The sequence below is a fragment of the Lithobates pipiens genome, unplaced genomic scaffold (assembly GCF_037356315.1).
Source record: "Lithobates pipiens isolate NorthernLeopardFrog02 unplaced genomic scaffold, aLitPip1_a1.2 Scaffold_16, whole genome shotgun sequence".
Lineage (NCBI taxonomy): Eukaryota > Metazoa > Chordata > Amphibia > Anura > Ranidae > Lithobates > Lithobates pipiens.
This window is the reverse complement of record NW_027507748.1, coordinates 601,415,561-601,435,788: the sequence shown is the minus strand read 5'-3', so window position 1 is coordinate 601,435,788 and position 20,228 is coordinate 601,415,561. Positions and strand designations below refer to the sequence as shown.

The window sequence follows — 20,228 nt, the reverse complement described above, 5'->3', positions numbered from 1 at the left end:
CCTTTTCCGGGACTACGTCTATTGACGTCGTCCCGTGCACGAGCGGCCTGCGCGCCCCCTGTGATCGGCGAGACTCGCCTGATCACCGATCCGTGCAAGGGGTCGATCCCGACCCCTTATCACGTGATCAGCTGTCAGCCAATGACAGCTGATCATGTGATATAACGGAGCCGGTAATCGGCTATTATTCCTCCTCACGCTGTCAGTGCGAGGAGAAAAAAAAAAAAAAGCCGATCACCGGCGGCCGTGATCGGGACATCAGTCCCAATCACGGCCAGCCCTGCTAGTCCCCACCTGCCCCCTGCCAGTGCCACATTAATAAAAAGTAAGTGCCCCCCGTCAGTGCCACTCAGCAGTGCCCACAGTGCCACCCAGCAGTGCCCACAGTGCCACCCAGCAGTGCCCACAATCTGCCTCAACAAAGGTGCTGCACCCCAGTGCCACATATCCGTGCCCATCAGTGTCATCTACCAGTGCCCAGCAGTGCCGCCCATCAGTGCCACCTATCAGTCCCATCTATCAGTGGTACCTATCAGTGCCCATCCGTACCACCCATCCGTGCCATCTTATCTGTGCCCATCTTTGCTCATCAGTGCTGCCTTATCTGTGCCCATCGGTGCCGCCTTATCTGTGCCCATCGGTGCCGCCTTATCTGTGCCTATTAGTGCCGCCTTAACTATGCCTATCAGTGCAGCCCATCAGTGCCCACCAATGCAGCCCATCAGTGCCCACCAATGCAACCCATCAGTGCCCACCAATGCAGCCCATCAGTGCCCACCAGTGCAGCCTATCAGTGCCGCCTCATCAGTGCACTTCAATGAAGGAGAAAAATGACCCGTTTGCAAAATTTTATAACAAACTATTAAACATGATTTTTATTTTTTTTTTGCATCTTTTTTTGTTTGTTTAGCCAAAAATAAAACTCCGAGCTGTAATTAAATACCACCAAAAGAAAGCTCTATTTGTGGGAAAAAAATGATAAAAATTTAATTTGGTTACAGTGTTGTATGACCGCGCAATTGTCATTCAAAGTGCATCAGCGCTGAAAGCTGAAAATTGGTCTGGGACTGAGGGGGGTTTAAGTGCCCAGTAAGCAAGTGGTTAAAGTCAATTTCTGGTCTACCCCTTGCTGCAGAAATAGCAGGATCCTGGATATAGTAAAGGAGTGTGGACGCCATCCTTCCTCCTCACACATGATGTAGGCCTTCCAGGTACGATGATATATTTTTCCGGGAAGAAGATTTCCATGCTCTCAGCATAGTTGGGATCATCGAGTCCGAAAGACCCCGATTCCTCAACACCTGGCTCTCAATAGCCATGCTTTTAAAACCAGCGATGGCAAAGCAGGATGGAGAATCCGATCTTGAGACAGAAGGTCTTCTCTTAATGGCAGTCACCAAAGGGCGTGTGCCACCAGGGACGCTGAGGCCAATCTGGGGCAATCAGTATTACTGGACTCCCCTCTGCCTCCACTCTACGGAGCAGACGTGGCAACAGTTTCAGCGGTGGAAAGGCATAGATCAGCTGGTACTGATCCCACTGAGCCACCAGCACGTCTGCCCAAGGATCTCTTGTCCTGGACATGAATCACGGCACCTTCCAATTGAGATGGGAGGCCAGAAGATCTACGTCTGGTGTGCCCCATCGCAGGCACAGAAGTGTGAACATTCGCCTGGGTCCAGCATCTGGCGACTTAAATAGTCCGCCTGCCAGTTCTCCACTCCCAGGATGTAAATGGCCGACAGGGCTGGTACATGTCGCTCTGCCCACTGAAGGATGTAAGCGACCTTCCGTGCGGCGGCCAAGCTCAGTTTCTCCTTGGAGATTGACGTATGCCACCGCCGTGGCGTTGTCTGACTGGATCCTGATCGGACGCCCTCGAAGTCTTAACGACCATGTGGAGAGACCTGATCACTCTCAGCTCGAGGAGATTGATCGGCAACTTGGATTCCTCCACCGACCAGAAGCCCTGGGTCGACTGAAATCCCATCAGGTGGTTAGGCTAGCATTAGGCTAGTGTTCAGGCTTCAAGAAAATGGCCGCCGAGCGCCCAGTATAAAGGACATAATCACAGGGAAAATGGCCACAGAGCAAGCTGCTCCTTGGTCATACCAAAAATGGCTGCCGAGCACTCTATACCACGAGGGACAGTGAAAAACAAGCACAGAAATGGCGGTGAAACAGCGCTGCAGCGATCAACAGACACAGCCTCCAGACACAACCAGGGAGAGACACATCTAGGGCACAGCCAGCCAGCACAACCCCCCCCCCCCCCCCAAGAGCCCCTGTCTATGGCACACACACCACTCAGCAGTCCATGCAGCATCCCCACAGGGAAGGGGGGGAGGGAAGATAGGGACATGGACAGAAGAGAGGGAGGTTAGAAACCCCCGAATCGACCTCCCAGGGAATGCCCAGCTACTCAGCCCCACCGAGGCAGGGAGAGCTGTACTTGCCAGTCCTGCAGAGCTGGGAGACATTCCATCAGACTCACTCTCCGATCAGTACGGGGTGGCTGCTGGCCCAGCACACTGAAGCAGACATCAGTAGCCCGGTCATATGTGTGCCCCGGAGCAATTACGCTCACCGACCACCTCTGGAACTTAGGCATGTCGTGGCTGGCCCAGTGCGGAGCACCGGTTTGCACACACTTGCTGTCCAGGCTGGGGAGACTACAAGGATAAGAGTATTCAGCTTGTCACCCAGCCGGCTGTTGATAGCAGATCACAGGATCTTTAGTCTTGCGCAAAAAGCAAAATTAATGCAGAAAAAAACACAGACCGATGGGCCCACAGGGTTCCTAGGTCCTTCTCCGTCACTAGGCAAAATAAAAGTGAGGCTGCATGGTAGGCTGGGGGGTTGTTACCTAAGGGACCGCCCCATTGGGGAGAACTAAAAGTTCTGTGTTTTTCATAACATGTTATGCGTAGTTTTCTCCTAAAGGTGGCATAACAACCCAATGGCAAAGAGAGGAGCAGTGTCAGTCGGTGAACGTAAGAGAAACTGTTTTCATTTCAGGCTGCAAAGCAGCAAAATTTGATTATTATAAAGGCGGCGATTCCTTTCTATACCCACTTTATTTCCTTTGGACTTGCTGCAAATTAATTTAAGATTAATAATGCCAGGTACTACACAATGGGGGATAAACACTATTAGCAAGGAAGTTAGGGCCCTGGCCTTACACATCAGTGCTACCCAAGCTGTGAATAACTAATGGTCAGCTTAGTCAGAATCCACCGAGCGAATAGTGACAGAATTCACGGAATTCTATGCTAAACTCTAAAGGGCCTCAGAAAAAGTAGAAACTAACAAAATGGAGGAATTCTTTAAACATATCCCTCTTCCAAAAATAGAGAAGGAACATATCAAACTCATGGATCAGGCATTCACCAAAACAGAAATAGTACAGGCAATCAAGTCTTAATTCTTCAAAGGCACCAGGACCAGATGGGTTTTCAGGCATATGCACTATAGAAAATTTCACGAAGTTCTGACTCCACATCTTTGTACCTTTTTTAATGTGATCAGAAAGGGCACGGGCCCTACCTGACCAAGAAAACAAAGCATTTATATATGTCCTTCCGAAACTGGGGAAAGATCATGGCAGTTGTGAGAATTATCGCCCCATTTCATTGATCAATACAGACTTAAAAATTATAACAAATATCCTGGCAGTCAGAATGAACTAATTTCTAGCAAAATATATCCACCCGAATCGCCAATCGACGGACCAAAACAAGAAGGGTAATAGACATCATATCAGCAATCCACTCGGGCTGGGTGGACGCGGGTGTGGGGGAATGCTGCTATCGTTAGACATACACAAAGCATTTGATTCCCTATCTTGGGACTACCTTCTATTTGTCCTGGAATGTAGATTTCTTAACACTTTATACAGCTCCCCCACAGCAGCATTAAGTATAAAGGGATATTTCTCAGACCCAATCAAAATACAAAGAGGAACACGCCAGGGTTGTCCACTGTCCCCGCTGCTCTTCGTGTTAGCATTAGAGCCGCTAGCGATAAGGATATGAGCCTCATTAGATGTCAAAGGCATAGATTGTGGGGGCATAGAAAATAAATGCATCCTCTTTGCAGATGATATGTTGTTAGCAATCTCATCTCCCATTACTACCCCCCCCCCCCCCAATCTATACGCCATACTTAAACCATTCTCTATAATTTCGGGCTTAAAGCGGGAGTCCACCGGGACTCTGCGTTTTTTTTTTTTTTTTTAAAAGCCAGCAGCTACAAATACTGCAGCTGCTGACTTTTAAAATAGTGACACTTACCTGTCCAGCGCGCCCGCGATGTCGGCACCCGAAGCCGATCTCTAGATCGACACTCGAGTGCTGCCGCCGCCATCTTGGGTATGGGAATCAGGAAATGGAGCCTTTCGGCTTAATTTCCCAGTTCCCTACTGCGCATGCGCGAGCCATGCTGCGCAATGAGGACGGTCCCCGCTGCCTCTGGGATCTGTGTGTTTCCCAGCAGGCAGCGGGGCACTTGCGGGAAGGGGCGGGCACTTGTGGAAAGGGGCGCAAGTTACGCCCCTTTCCGCAGAGAGCTATCCCGGAAGTGGGTGCAGTTACCTGGATTATCCAGGTAACTGCACCCCCCTCCCCCCTGAAAGGTGCCGATTGTGGCACCGGAGGGGGGGAGGGTTCCGATGAGCGGAAGGTCCACTTTAGGGTGGACCTCCGCTTTAAGGATAAATCATGACAAATCACAGGCCATGAACATTTCCCTGGAAGAAACCATGGTCTCCACTCTAAAAAGGTCTTATAAGTTCACCTGGAAAACACATGCCCTCCCATATCTTGGAATAAGTCTCACCCCATCATGCAACACACTGTACTCCCAGAATTACCCTGCATTGTTCAAAATTATAGGGGCGGATCTCACTAGATGGTCGCTCCACCCGCCGTCGTGGTTTGGCAGACTATACTCGGTCAAAATGAATGTGCTCCCTAGGTTGTTGTACCTTTTTAGAACACTACCAGTGGCTTTAGCCAAAATTGATCTAAAATCATTTCAAACTAGACTCTTAGCATTTATCTGGGGGAATAAGAGGCCTAGGGTGAACAGCCGCACACTATATGCTCCCAAGAACAAGGGTGAACTGGGATTCCCAGACCTGCTCAAATATTATCATGCTGCCCAGCTGGCACATCTCACTAGATTCCATAGCTCATGCCCTCATCCAATTTGGATGCAGATGGAAGCTAAAGCCTGCAGAACGCACTTAATCTCTTCCATTATTTGGTTACCTCCTAAAAAGAGGCCCCCAATTTTATGTCCAGCACTCTCAACTTCTCTGAGCATCTGGGATAGACTACGTAAATCTCACAACTTTCAATCTCTGAGAATTGCAGATATGTGTGATCATAGAGGTATTTTAACAAGAAAGGTGCTGGAGAATACATATCAACTTCCGACCTCAGAGTGTTTTAGATATGGACATATAGCACATTTTCTGAATAACCTATCAGCCGTTTGAAAAAATATGGAATCCATGGATTCAGTATCTAGCGGAGGGTTCACGGGTGGTGTTACTGTAGTTGGTTCAGGGGGTGGGGGGGTGGTAGGTAGAGGTCAGGGTACGAGAGTCTCCTTTCTCTCTTTCAGATCTGAAAGATCTCACTTTATACTCTATCCTTTCTACTATATCCTAATGGGTACAATCATACTCATTAAAACCTGAAATGGAGCTGACAGGTTAATAGGGGTCAATTTATAGGAATATAAATTTGACATGTTGGTATAGAAGCTGATCCCACTAGAGAATCACGAATGTGATAGCAACAATGCCAATAACATATAGATAGATGTCAATATGGCTCCATATCTTGGAAAGTTTACATTAGCGTTCAAATATGATGTTATGCATATGATTGCGAAAATGTTTTAACATGTTATACTTTTGTGAACTATGGAAATTGTGAAAAACAAATAAAAACTATTGAAACAAAAAATAAAATAAAAAAAGATTAATAATGCCAGGCAATTAGAGATCTCCTCAAGATCTGTTTATTGGATTAGGAATCTAAGCACTACCATAGTTCCAAAACAGACTATTTTTTATATATCCCACAGTACCTGTTTTAAAATCTGTCAAGCATGGTAAATTATTTGTTTTGTTGTTGATTTCTTTCAGTTTGATTTCAACTGTGTCACAGTCACTTTCTTGATTTTCATTGCTGATGTGTGACATCTCTCCTCTGTTCTTAATGCAAATAAACATCTATGCAGGAGAGAACATAAACGATGCATTACACACACAAAGCAGATTATATCCAACATACCATGGGCTAATACAGGGATGTCAAATATCAAACTTTTTCATCACAGGCCACATCAGCATTATGGTTGTTCTCAAAGGACTGGTTTTATCTGTAAGGCTAGATGTTCAGAGCATCCCACCCCCACCATTAAGGGCCCCCCACCCTCCCTTTACATCACAGGGCAACCCCGTAAACCTTGTGCTGCTGCAGAGAAGAAGCTGGGGGCAGGCGGATTAGGGAAGCAGAAAGTGTTGAGTCCGTGAGGAGGATTGGGGGGGGGGGGGGGGGGGGGCTGCGGGCAGCAGAGACAGTGCCTCTCCACAGCTAGACAGAAGCACTGGATCTAGCAGAGGCGTTCCGTCCTCCTCTGTGATGCCGACTGCTGAGACAAGGTGGGGGGCGGAGGCAAGGGGCATGCTGCAACTGCAAGAGAGGTGTGAGTGCCACTTGCAATGGCCTGGCGGGCCGCCTGGTGTTTGACACATGCTAGTATGACTGCAGAAGTTGAAGGGGTGGGGTGCCATACCATTGTAATTAAGCAAAAATGTTTTGGGTCTATATTATTTTTTTTTTTTTCTAAATTCAGAAGTTTTTTACCACTTAAGGACCGCCGCATGGCAATGTACGTCAGCAGAATGGCATGTGCAGGCACAAGCACATACATCGGACCCCCTCCCGCTGGATGCGGCGGTCCGTTTCGCTTTAGGAGCGATCCGGGATGAGGGGATGGCCGTTGGTTTCTGGCCATCCCCTCTCGATCGCTCCTGGCGAATGAGAAGCTCCCCCCGCTGTGTATTGTGTCTTTTTGAGCGGACTGCGAGTAGAACACAGAAAGTAAGTGCACAAAACAGTACACTGACATGTAGGTACACATAGGCACACAAATTCCCCCCCCGATCCCAGTCACAGATTGCAGTGATCATTTATTTACTGATCACTGCATTTAGTGTCAGTTGTGACAGTAAAAACTGCCAGGGCAGTTAGTGTTAGGTCCAAGGTAGCCCCCTACCCCTCAATAAAGGTTTAACCCCCTGATTGCCCTTAGAGTTAACCCTTTCACCCCCTTTTGCCAGTGTCACTAAGCGAACGTTTTTCAGGTCGCTGCATTAGTGTCACTAGTGCCGCTAGGTAGCTAGTTATTTTTTTAGGTTCGCCACCAGGTTTTTATAGCGCTAGGTACCCCCATATACTACCCAATAACGTTTTTAACCCCCTGATTGCCCCTAGTTAACCCTTTCACCCCCTTTTGCCAGTATCACTAAGCAATCGTTTTTCTGATCGCTGCATTAGTGTCACTGGTGCCGCTAGGTAGCTAGTTATTTTTTTAGGTTCACCGCCAGGTTTTTATAGCGCTAGGTACCCCCATATACTACCCAATAATGGTTTTAACCCCCTGATTGCCCCTAGTTAACCCTTTCACCAGTGATCACCGTATAAGTGTTACGGGTGACTCTGATTAGTTAGTTTGCTTTTTGTAGCATCAGGGCACCCACCATTTATTACCCAATAAAGGTCTAACCCCCTGATCACCCGGCAGGTGATATCAATTAGGTTTTAGGGTCAGGGTCTGCTTCACCCCCGGCAGCACTAGGTTAGTGCCAGTACCGCTAACACCCACGCGCAAAGCATAAACCTCCCGTAGTGGTATAGAATCTGAACAGATCAATATCTGATCAGATCTATACTAGCGTCCCCAGCAGTTTAGGGTTCCAAAAAAAACGCATTGTTAGCAGGATCAGCCCAGATACCTGCTAGCACCTGCGTTTTGCCCCTCCGCCCGGCCCACCCAAGTGCAGTATCAATCGATCACTGTCACTTACAAAACACTAAATGCATAACTGCAGAGTTTGCAGAGTCAGGCCTGATCCCTGCGATTGCTAACAGTTTTTTTGACATTTTTTTTTTTACTAAAGACATGTGGCTGAATACATTTTGGCCTAAATGTATGACTAAAATTTAGTTCATTCGATTTTTCTTATAACAAAAAGTAGAAAATATTTTTTTTTTTTTTTTTTATTTTGTTTTCCTTTTATATCGTAACAAATAAATATCTCAGAGGCAATCAAATACCATCAAAAGAAAGCTCTATTTGTGGGAAGAAAATTACGCAAATTTCGTTTGGGTACAACATTGCATGGCCGCACAATTACCAGTTAAAGCAGTGCAGTGCAAAATTGTAAAAAAGACCTCTGGTCCTTAGGCTGACAATTGGTCAGGGGCTGAAGTGGTTAAAATTACATATAGAAATCAGCCATTATTATGACCATTGACAGGTAAAGTGAATAACCTTGGTTATCGTGTTATGATGGAATCTGAAAACGGATGGTATATATTAGTTACCAAGTGAACAATGTCTCTGAAGTTGACATGTTGAAAGCATAAAAAAATAAAAAAATGGGCAAATGACAAGAGCGACTGACAAAACTGTAATGGTTAGACAACAGGGTCAGAGCATCTCCAGAAGTGCACCTCTTATAGAATGCTCTAGCTCTGCAGTGGTCAGAACCTTACAATAGTCCAAGAAAGGAAAACTGGTGACAGCGTCATAAGCGGCCAAGGTCCAGCAAAGGCTAATCTAATACAAGAGTTACTGTAGATTAACCACTTGCTTACTGGGCACTTAAACCCCCCTCAGTCCCAGACCAATTTTCAGCTTTCAGCGCTGATGCACTTTGAGTGACAATTACGCGGTCATACAACACTGTACCCAAATGAAATTTTTATCATTTTTTTCCCACAAATAGAGCTTTCTTTTGGTGGTATTTAGTTACAGCTCGGAGTTTTATTTTTTGCTAAACAAACAAAAAAAGATGCAAAAAAAAAAAAAATCATGTTTTAATAGTTTGTTATAAAATTTTGCAAACGGGTCATTTTTCTCCTTCATTGAAGTGCGCTGATTAGGCGGCACTGATAGGCTGCATTGGTGGGCACTGATGGGCTGCATTGGTGGGCACTGATGGGCTGCATTGGTGGGCACTGATAGGCTGCACTGGTGGGCACTGATAGGCATAGTTAAGGCGGCACTAATAGGCACAGATAAGGCGGCACCGATGGGCACAGATAAGGCGGCACTGATGGGCAAAGATGGGCACAGATAAGATGGCACGGATGGGTGGCACGGATGGGCACTGATAGGTACCACAGATAGATGGGACTGATAGGTGGCACTGATAGGTGGCTCTGATAGGTGGCACTGCTGGGCGGCACTGCTGGGCACTGATGGGCGGCACTGGGGTGCAGCACCTTTGAGGCAGATTTTGGGTGGCACTGTGGGTGGCACTGTGGGCACTGCTGGGTGGCACTGTGGGCACTATGGGCACTGCTGGGTGGCACTGACAGGGGGGCACTTACTTTATTTCAGGATGGCACTGCGGGTGGCAGGTGGGCACTGGCAGGGGGCAGGTGTCCGCTTGAATTGCTGGCCGTGATCGGGACTGATGTCCCGAACACGGCCGCCGGCGATCGGCTTTTTTTTTTCTCCTCGCGCTGTCAGCGCGAGGAGGAATACTAGCCGATTACCGGCTCCGTTTTATCACATGATCAGCTGTCATTGGCTGACAGCTGATCACGTGATAAGGGGTCGGGATCGACCCCTTACACGGATCGGTGATCAGGCGAGTCTCACGGACTCGCCGATCACAGAGCGTGCCGCGCGCGCCCCTCAGGGGGCGCGCAGGCCGCTCGTAACCGGGACGACGTCAATAGACGTAGTCCCGGCAATCTAGGTCCGCGCTAATGCCGTCATTCGGCAATAGCGCGGATCCCAAGTGGTTAAAGGAGTTGTAAAGGCAGAAGGTTTTTTTTATCTTAATGCATTGTATGCATTAAGATAAAAAGCCTTCTATGTGTAGCACCCTCCCCAGCACACCCCAACACTTACCTGAGCCCAAATCTCTATCCAGCGACGTCCATAAATCCCTCAGCCGCCTGAAATTCTCCCTCCCGATTGTCTAAGACACAGCAAGAGAGCCATTGGCTCCTGTAGCCGTCAAAGTCAGTTTATCCAATCAGGGGAGAGATGGGGTGGGACCAACCGGCAGCTCTGTGTCTGAATGGAAACACGGAGCTGCAGCTCAGCTGCCCTCGTAGGATGTGGCTTGCTGTGGGGATGTTTCATCACATATGGTGACCCATCACATCTGGCTACCAACTGAACTGCGCATGCGCAACACCGCCATATGCGTTCCAACATGGTGGCAATCTGCTCTTGCGTGGAATTTTGTGGCCACACCTGAGTTCAGATTCAAGTCCCACCATCCAAGTGGACATAGAGTCAAATTATAATTATGTCGAGCGAAGCCAAGCCCGAAGCAAGGCAAGCGAAGCAAGTCTGTGAGGGGCCCTGTGGTAAAGTGGTCTTACAACAGTGTTGGAACACATATGGAGGCAACTTGTATGCGGACTCCAGGGGGTAGCAAAATGTGATGGGTTACGGAATGTGACAAAAGAAGGGGCACTCGACAGGAGGAAGGGGCCAGGAACAGCAAAGAGGGATCCGAGAAGAGGAGGATCCTGGCTGTTCTGTGCAAATCCACTGCAATAGAGCAGGTAAGTATAACATGTTTTATTTTATTTTTTAAACAAGACTTTACAATTACTTTAAGTTGCTGAAAAAGTTAATGCTGGGTCCAACAGAAAGCTGTCAGAACACACGGTGCATTGTAGTTTGATGCAAATAGGACCGAGTAGCTGTAGACCAGTCAGGGTGCCCATGCCAACCTGTGATTACATACATTTAAAAGCTCCTACAGTGGAAATATGAGTATCAAAATTGGACCACAGAGCAATGTAAGAAGGTGGCCCAGTCTGATAAATCAAGTTTTCTTTTAGATCATGTAGATGGCTGGGTGCATGTGTGTCACTTACCTGGTGAAGAGATGGCACCAAGGTGTACTATGAGAAAGAGGAAAGCTGAAGGAGGCATTGTGATGCTTTGGGAAATGTTCTGCTGGGAAGCCTAGGATCCTGCAATTTATGTGGATGCTACCCGTCGAGACCATGCCTACACATACATATACACACATACAGTATTTCACAAAAGTGAGTACACCCCTTACATTTTTGTAAATATTTTATTATATTTCTTCACGTGACAATACTGAATAAGTGACTTTGCTACAATGTAAAGTAGTGAGTGTACAGTTTGTATAACAGTGTAAATTTGCTGTCCTCTCAATGTAACTCAACACAGCCATTAATGTCTAAACTGCTGGCAACAAAAGCGAGTACACCCCTAAGTGAAAATGTCCAAATTGGGCCCAATTAGCCATTTTCCCTCCCCAGTGTCATGTGACTCGTTAGTGTTACAAGGTCTCAGGTGTGAATGGGGAGCAGGTGTGTTAAATTTGGTGTTGTCGCTACTGTTTACTGGAAGTTCAACATGGCACCTCATGGCAAAGAACTCTCTGAGGATTTGAAAAAAAAAATGTTGCTCTACATAAAGATGGCCAATGCTATAAAGGAGATTGGCAAGACCCTAAAACTGAGCTGCAGCATGGTGGCCAAGACCATACAGCAGTTTAACAGGACAGGTTCCACTCAGAACAGGCCTCGCCATGAAAGAAGCCACCAAAGAAGTTGTGTGCACATGCTCAGCATCATATCCAGAGGTTGTCTTTGGGAACTAGACATATGAGTGCTGCCAGCATTTCTGCAGAAGTTGAAGGGGTGGGGTTAGCCTTTCAGTGCTCAGACCATACGTCACACACTGCATCAAATTGGTCTGCATGACTGTTGTTCCAGAAGGAAGTCTCTTCTAAAGATGCACAAGAATGCCCACAATTTGTGGAAGACAAGCAGACTAAGGACAAGGATTACTAAAACCATGTTCTGTGGTCTGATGAGACCAAGATAAACTTCTTTGGTTCAGATGGTGTCAAGCGTGTGTGGTGGCAAACAGGTGACGAGTACAAAGACCAAAGACGAGTGTGTCTTGCCTACATTCAAGCATGGTGGTGGGAATGTCATGGTCTGGGGCTGCTGGGCCCTGGGAAGCTACAGTTCATTGAGGGAACCATGAATGCCAACATGTACTGTGACATACTGAAGCAGAGCACTCCCTCCCTTCAGAGACTGGGCCACAGGGCAGTATTTCAACATGATAATGACCCCAAACACACCCCCAAAATGACCACTGCCTTGCTAAAGACATCAAGGGTAAACGTGATGGATTGGCCAAGCGTGTCTCGAGACCTAATCCCGAATGAGCATCTGTGGGGCATCCTCAAATGGAAGGTTGAGGAGCGCAAGATGGTAACCTGTGAAGCGCTGGTGAACTTCATATGCCAGAGGGTTATGGCAGTGCTGGAAAATAATGGTGGCCACACAAAATATTGACACTTGGACATTTTCACTTAGGGGTGTACTCACTTTTGTTGCCAGCGGTTTAGACATTAATGGTTGTGTGTTGAGTTATTTTGAGGGGACAGCAAATTTACACTGTTATGCAGGCTGTATACTCACTATTTACATTGTAGCCAAGTGTAATTTCTTCAGTGTTGTCACATAAAAAGATATAATAAAATATTTACAAAAATGTTGGGGGTGTACTCACTTTTGAGAGATACTGTATACACACACATTATATATATATATATATATATATATATATATATATATATATATATATATATATAATCTCCCTATTTATAGCTATATCTCACACACACACAGGTTAATATATATTTGGACACAGGCACAGTTTTCATACTTTTGGCTCGGTATGCCGCCAGAATAAAATTAAAACAAAACAATGCAAATTACTTTGAAGTGCAGACTTTCAGTTTTAATTTAAAGGGGTTGAGCATAAATATCAAGGACACATTTTAGTAACTGGAACCATTTTTATACACAGTCCCTCCCATTTTTAGGGGCTCAAATGTAATTGGACAAATGAATATAATCATAAATAAAATGTTAATTTTTTTATATTTTTTGTTGAGAATCCTTTAGTGGCAATGTGACTGCCTGAAGTCTGGAACCCATGGACATTAGCAAAGATTTTGTTTACTCCTTTCTGATGCTTTGCCAGGCTCTAACTGCAGCTGTCTTCAGTTGTTCTTTGTGGGTCTTTCTGCTTTTAGTTGTGCCTTCAGCAAGTGAAATGCATGCTCAATTGGGTTGAGATCAGGCTACTGACTCAGCCATTGCAGAACATTCCACTTTTCCTTCAAAAGCTCCTGGGTTGCTTTTGCAGGGTGTTCTGGATCATTGTCCAACTGTACTGTGACGCGAACATCCAATCAACTTTGCTGCATTTGGCTGAATCTTCGCTGATAGTATCTCTAAACACTGCAGAATTCATCTGACTGCTTCTATCACATTTAACACCAATGACCCAGTGCTCCTGGAAGCCATGTATGTCAATGCCATTACACTGCTTCTACCATGTTTTATAGAGGACTGTTTGCTTTGGATCATGAGCTGTTCTAAGCCCTTTCCACACCTTTTTCATCCCCTCAAACTGGTACAGATTAAGCTTAGTTTCATCCGTTCAAAGAAAGCTTTTCCAGAATGGGTCTGGCCTTTTTAGATGTTTTTTTGGCAAAATCTAATCTGGCTTTTCTATTGTTCAGGCATTTATGATAAATGATATTAAATGGACGAGGCGCTAGCGATGTTCAGTGAATCAAAAATGCAAAGACAAATAAATAGCAAGCTAAAAGTTAATATATGATAAATCCCAACACCAAAATTGTGATGCTCAAAATCGGATTCCTAGTTCTTCACAAAAAGTGCTCAAGAGATGGGTGGCCACTCACCAGAGAATTAGGACTCCTATTTACAAAAGGGTCATACAGCGCTTCTGGAATACCAATTGATTCCATTGACCGCACAGTTCCACTCCACTGGCCCCTCGAGATGAAGCTAGGATGGGGAAAATGACTCCACAAGAGACAGAGAGGGAGGTCTCATAGTGTAGTATTTTTAATAAACGCGAATAAATGGTGATTACACTCACACGTTACAGTGCTGATCTGGGCACCAGGTGTAATCCACATGTGCAAGTCGGGCTAGTCATAAAGGGATAGCATGAAGTCCGCATCTCTCCTAAGGCCAAGCCTAGATAGGATGTAGGATCAGAACCTGGAATGGCGGCTCCTCTGCTCCGACACATGTTTTGCCATATTAGCGTCTTCAGGCATTGTAACATGTGAGTGTAATCGCCATTTGCTTTTATCTATTAAAAATACTACACTATGAGACCTCCCTCTGTCTCTAGTGGAGTCATTTTTCAAATCCTAGTTTAATTTTCAATGGGCCAGTGGAGTGGAACTGTGCTGTCAGTGGAATCAATTGGTATTCCATAGCGCCGTTTAACCTTCCTGTAAAAAGGGGTCATAATTCCCTGGCGAGTGGCCATCCATATCTTGAGCACGTGTGGTGAAAAACTAGGAATCCGATTTTGAGCATCACAATTTGGTGTTGGGATTTATCATATATGGACTTTTAGCGTGCTATTTATTTGTATTTGCATTTTTGATTCACTGAAAATCACTAGTGCCTCAGCCTTTAATATAATTTTCCTGCAGCATTTGATGACCTGTTCACTTTTAAAGGAGCAGCTTCCATTATGCTTGTTCACCGATTTAACAGGGTGCCATTCATTGTTTTAAAAAAATTTCTGAATGGTTTGCACCTTGTGGTAAACCATCTGTATTTGCTTTCGTGAAGTTTTCTCTTGATTGTAGACTGACAATGATACGCCCACCTCATGAAGAATGTCCTTCACTTGTCTGGATGTTGTGAATGGGGTTTTCTTTACCATAGAGAGGATCCTGTGATCATCCACCACTGTTATCTTTTGTTGATGTCCAGGCCTTTTTATTTTGCTGAGCTCACCAGTGCGTTCTTTCCTCAGAATGTAACACACTGTTGATTTGGCCACTCCTAATGTTGCTGTTATCTCTCTGGTGGATTGGTTTTGTTTTTGAAGCCTTACAATGGTGAGTTTCACTTGCATGGACAGCTCCTTTGAACGCATGATGTAGGTTCACAGCAATAGATTCCAAATGCAAATACCATACTTAGAATCAACCCCAGACCTTTTATCTTCTTAATTGATGAAGTAATAACGTAGGAGTAGCCCACACCTGGCCATGAAACAGCTTTTGATTAAATTGTCCAATTACTCTTGGTCCCTTGGAAAAAAAAAAAAGGGGGGGGGGGGGGCTAATCTCAAGAGCTGTATTTCCTAAACCCTTCCTCCAATTTGGATGTACATACCCTCAAATTAAACCTTAGAGTGTGCACTTTTAGACCATATCCATTATACAACTATAGCTTGAATATGTTTTGGTAAATTTCTGAAAAAACTAACATTGTGCCTGTGTCCAAATATATATGAACCTAACTGTACATATACAGTGTCACCTCTCACATTTTTGTAACCATTATATCTTTTCATGTGACAACACTGAAAAAATGACACTGCTATAATGTAAATGAGTGTACAGCTTGTATAACAGTGTAAATTTGCTGTTCCCTCAAAATTAATCAATGCACAGCCATTAATGTCTAAACCGCTGGCAACAAAAGTGAGTACACCCTTAAGTCAAAATGTCCAAATTGGGACCAAAGTGACAATATTTTGTGTGGCCACCATTATTTTCCAGCATTGTCTTAACCCTCTTGGGCATGGACTTCACCAGAACTTCCGATCCACCATGACGACATCATGGAGCAGGGGGATGTTCGAGACCCTGCGCTCCCTCCACCTAATTTGAGGATGCCCAATAGGGTTTAGGTCTGCAGACATGCTTGGCCAGTCCATCACCTTTACCTTCAGCATCTTTAGTAAGGCAGTGGTCATCTTGGAGGTGTGAATGGGGTTATGTTGGAATACTGGTCGAAATGGGGGATTGAAATAAGCAACTCCCTGTACGAAGCAGAAACATGGTCCTTTAGAGTACCAAGAACCAGAAGCTGGGATAGAATGTTCCTGATGGTTGAGATGCCTGGTCTTCTGCCAGCAAAAGTATGTCTTCCAGGGGAATTGGTAGATCCCATGAGAGGTAGTCTTTCATATCTTGATGAATGTGGGAATGACCGTCAGAAATGCCCCATCTTTTTACGACCTGCCTTTAAACAGCCATGCTGTTATAGCTAGTGACTAAGCAGCATACTGGAACAGAGGGCCTTTGTGACAAGAGGTCTGGCCTGTGTGACAAGAGGTCAAGGCTTGTAGACCAGGATCCTGTGTAACAAGTCCTCCTGGGCCAATTTTGGGTGATGACAATCACTGAACTGCGCTGTTCCTCTATTTTGTGGAGTAGACGAAAACATGGACTAAGGAATCACTGGGGCATCCACCGCAAGAACCAAGGATTCCTATAACTAGCCACAAACCTGTGTAGTTTTAGAGCTGCACCGAAATTGCGGCGGCCAAAACATATTGTCCAAAAGTGGCGTTTTCTTAATTTATCAATAGAGAAAAAGATGCAGATAATGTTGCTGAAAAAGCACGCCATTTTACTGTGCTTATGGTGTGTTTTTCATAGGTCATGTGAAAACGTAACGGGTGCATTATTGATGCATTTTTGCTGGTTTTTTTTCAATGCATTTCAAGGGGGAGGTGCATTCTCGGTGCAGACCATTCATAAGCCTGAAGATTAGAAAAGCCAGATTAGCAGGGGATTTCAATTCCATCTTGGATCCATCCCTGGATTCGTCCAACCCAAATAGGGTATATTCACCAGAGCTACTGCAATGGGCTCAAACTTTTGATTATACTGAGATCTGGAGATGGAAGCATGCTGATGCTAAGGCCTACTCTTTCCACACATAAATCGGGCTCCAGGATAGACATGGCCTTCGGCAACTCTGGGGCCCTGACGTCGGTGAGGGGGGCACTGTATTTACCTGCAGGTCTCTCTGACCACGCACCTTTGGAGGTTACCTTACAGTTGTCGAACGCCAGGGGTAATGCTTGTTGGCGCCTGGCGCCCAAATGGTTGCAGGACTTGCGGGTGGGGGAGGAGGTCGTTCCTAAACTGCAACAATACTGGGAGTTGAACGAAGGTTCTACCTCGGCACGGATGGTTTGGGACACCTTTAAGGCCAACACCAGAGGAGAATATATTTCGGCTATTAAGGCGATCCGCTCTGAGCGGTCATCCCAGATGCAAACGCTCGAGGGGGGCGAGGCCAAGGCGGCTGAGGCGTTTTCCGACTCGCCGACCTTGGAGCGCTTTACTCGGCTGGCTGAGACACGAGGGCCTTGTCCCTTCACCTTGCTGAGGCTACTCATTTAGATTTGAAGTCCATGGCGGGGAAAATCTTTGAATCCCGGGACAAACACAGTAAGCTTCTAACAAATTTAGTGGCTGACTCTAAAATGCAGACAGTGGTTTCGGAGATTCGAGGGTCTGATGGTCAGTTAGTGTCCGCACCTGATCTGATACTTACTGAATTTAGAGCCTTTTAAGAAAAACTGTATGCTGAAGTCCCAGGGGGGGTCGGTGGAAGAGCAGAGGGAGTTTCTCTCCTCTCTGGATTTGCCCACTCTATCACAAGAGGATTGTGCATTTCTAGACAAGGATTTTACTTTGGAGGAAATAGAAGAGGCAATTTGCTAATTTCCTGGCGGGAAGACACCTGGACCCAATGGCCTACCTGGCGAGTGGTACAGGTTGTACGCCCCACTGGTCGCTCCCAAATTGTTGAAAGTATTCTCTGACAGTAAAACTCAGATGGCACTCCCTCCGTCCATGTATCAAGCACACATAGTGCTTATTCCCAAGCCTGGCAAGGACATCTCCCTCTGTGCTTCCTATAGACTGATTTCCCTGCTAAATTTTGACGAAAATTCTGGCCATCAGGTTACGAACGGTCCTGCCATCCCTGATTGATATAGACCAGACCGGATTTATGCCAGGGAAGTCCACAGATATAAATTTGCGAAGAGTATTTACTCATTTGCAGTTGCCAACCACTGAGTCTTCCACGAGGGTAATCGTGACATTGGATATCGAAAAAGCTTTCGATTCTGTGGCATGGCAGTTTATGTCCCTGGTACTGGAGGTTATGGGTTTTGGAGAGGAATTTCGTAAATGGATTCACGTTTTATATAAGGAGCCCTCGGCACAGATTAAGATAGGTGGCACCTTGTCAGCGCCTTTCGCTGTTCGGAGGGGAACAAGGCAGGGTTGCCCATTGTCACTGGCTCTTTTTGCCCTGGCGATGGAGCCACTTGCGTCGGCCCTCAGGAAGGCGGAGGGAGTTCGTGGGATACGGGTGGGTTCCATACAGGAAAAGGTAGCTTTATATGCAGACGATCTCATACTCTTTTTAAGTGACCCTGCCCAGTCTCTCCGGGAGACGCTACTCATTCTTTCCCATTTCACTGATTGTTCGGGGTTGAAGGTAAATTGGGACAAATCTCAAATCATGTCCATAGACAGGGGGGCTAAAGCGGCAGCGGATCCCGACCTACCATTAATGTGGATGGACACAATCAAATACTTGGGAATTTATATTTCCTCCTCTACCTCTGATTTTTGTGCCCTTAATCTGGATCCATTGGTGCAGAAGATGAGGACTAGACTGAAGGCATGGTCGCATCTCCCTCTCACCTTGATTGGGAGGATTAATTTAAGATGAAGCTTTTGCCTGCTTTCCTCTATGTTCTCAGACATGCTCCAATCTGGATTCCTAAAAAAATATTCTGCATGATCAACTCTCTCCTGGTGTCGTTTCTCTGGGGCGCTGGACAACCGAGGTTTAAGCTGACGGTGTTGCAGAGGCCTTGGGGAGAGGGTGGTTTAGCTTGCCCGGACCTACACTCCTATTATGTGGCGGCCCTTCTGTCCCATGCCCACAATTTGCTGGTTTCGGATGAGTCCAATGCGGCGGTGGTTCTGGAGGCGGCGTGGTTGGGGTCATATGAGGCACTGAGAAACTTAATGTATCGTGGTCTTTGGGCCCCGTTCCCTCTTACTGCCGCAATGCGGGCGGTTGTGAGGGCATGGAACATAGCTAACTCGATGCGCCCAGTACCTTCGGGGCACATCTCTCCGCATAGTCCTCTTTGGTTTAACCCGAATTTACCAGAATTTGGCTCTACTCCTGAACCTAGTGTATGGGCCAGCAGGGGTATCAAATATATCGAGCAACTTTGTTTTGAGGGCAAAATACAGACCTTTGACAGGCTGAAGCAACAGTATGCCTTGCCTAACTCACATTTATTCAGATTCCTACAACTTAACCATGCCTTTCAATCACAGTTTGGAAACGCCCCAGTGGCGTTCTACACCTCGAGGCTAGAGACTCTGCTCAGGGACGATGATCTGTCTAAACCTCTGTCGGCCATATATAAGGTTTTGCTCCCAAATGTTCATACCGGTCTCGAAATCCTGAGGGCAAAGTGGGAGGTGGATTCCTCCTCTTTGGACACAGAGGACTGGGAGGACGTCTGGTAGTATCCTTTCTTACAGTTAGTGTCAGCCAGAGATAGATTGGTGCAATTTAAAATAGAGCATAGGGTATATTACACTCCACAACGTCTCCACAGAATCTACCCATCTGTCCCTGCCTCCTGTTGGAGATGCAATTTACTCTCAGCGGATTTTATGCATATGTTCTGGGGCTGTCCTCAAAGCTAGTTTTTGGGTGGAGGTGACTAACTTTATTCTGTCTGTTCCCACCGTAACTGTATCGTTGTCTGTTGAGATATGCCTAGTGGGTTTGGTCGGATCGCAGGCTCCACGCCGAGCGCTCAGAACACTCCTGGGCTTATTGTTATACTATGCCCGTAAGTCTATTGTTCTTAAATGGAAGGCTCCGTTGGCCCCCTCTATTAATTTCTGGAAGAGTTTAGTGAACACGGCTCTTCCACTATACAAGGCCACCTATCTTTCGCGAGGCTGCGGAGCCAAGTTTCATAAAGTATGGGACATATGGACGGAGTCGCGAGACACCAATGCTGACTCGAATGCTGACTGACAG

The 20,228-nt window shown here is 46.2% G+C and overlaps 1 protein-coding gene across 3 annotated transcripts in view; it reads right to left on the bottom strand.

Annotated features, from left to right (window-relative positions):
• Window positions 1-20,228, bottom strand: part of RNF17 (ring finger protein 17) — an 881,806-nt gene that overhangs the window by 73,593 nt on the left and 787,985 nt on the right. For all 3 annotated transcript variants that reach the window (XM_077483977.1, XM_077483979.1, XM_077483978.1), the window contains exon 34: window positions 6,100-6,244. In XM_077483977.1, the coding sequence (XP_077340103.1) occupies window positions 6,100-6,244 (145 nt within the window). The remainder of the gene's footprint in view (window positions 1-6,099; window positions 6,245-20,228) is intronic.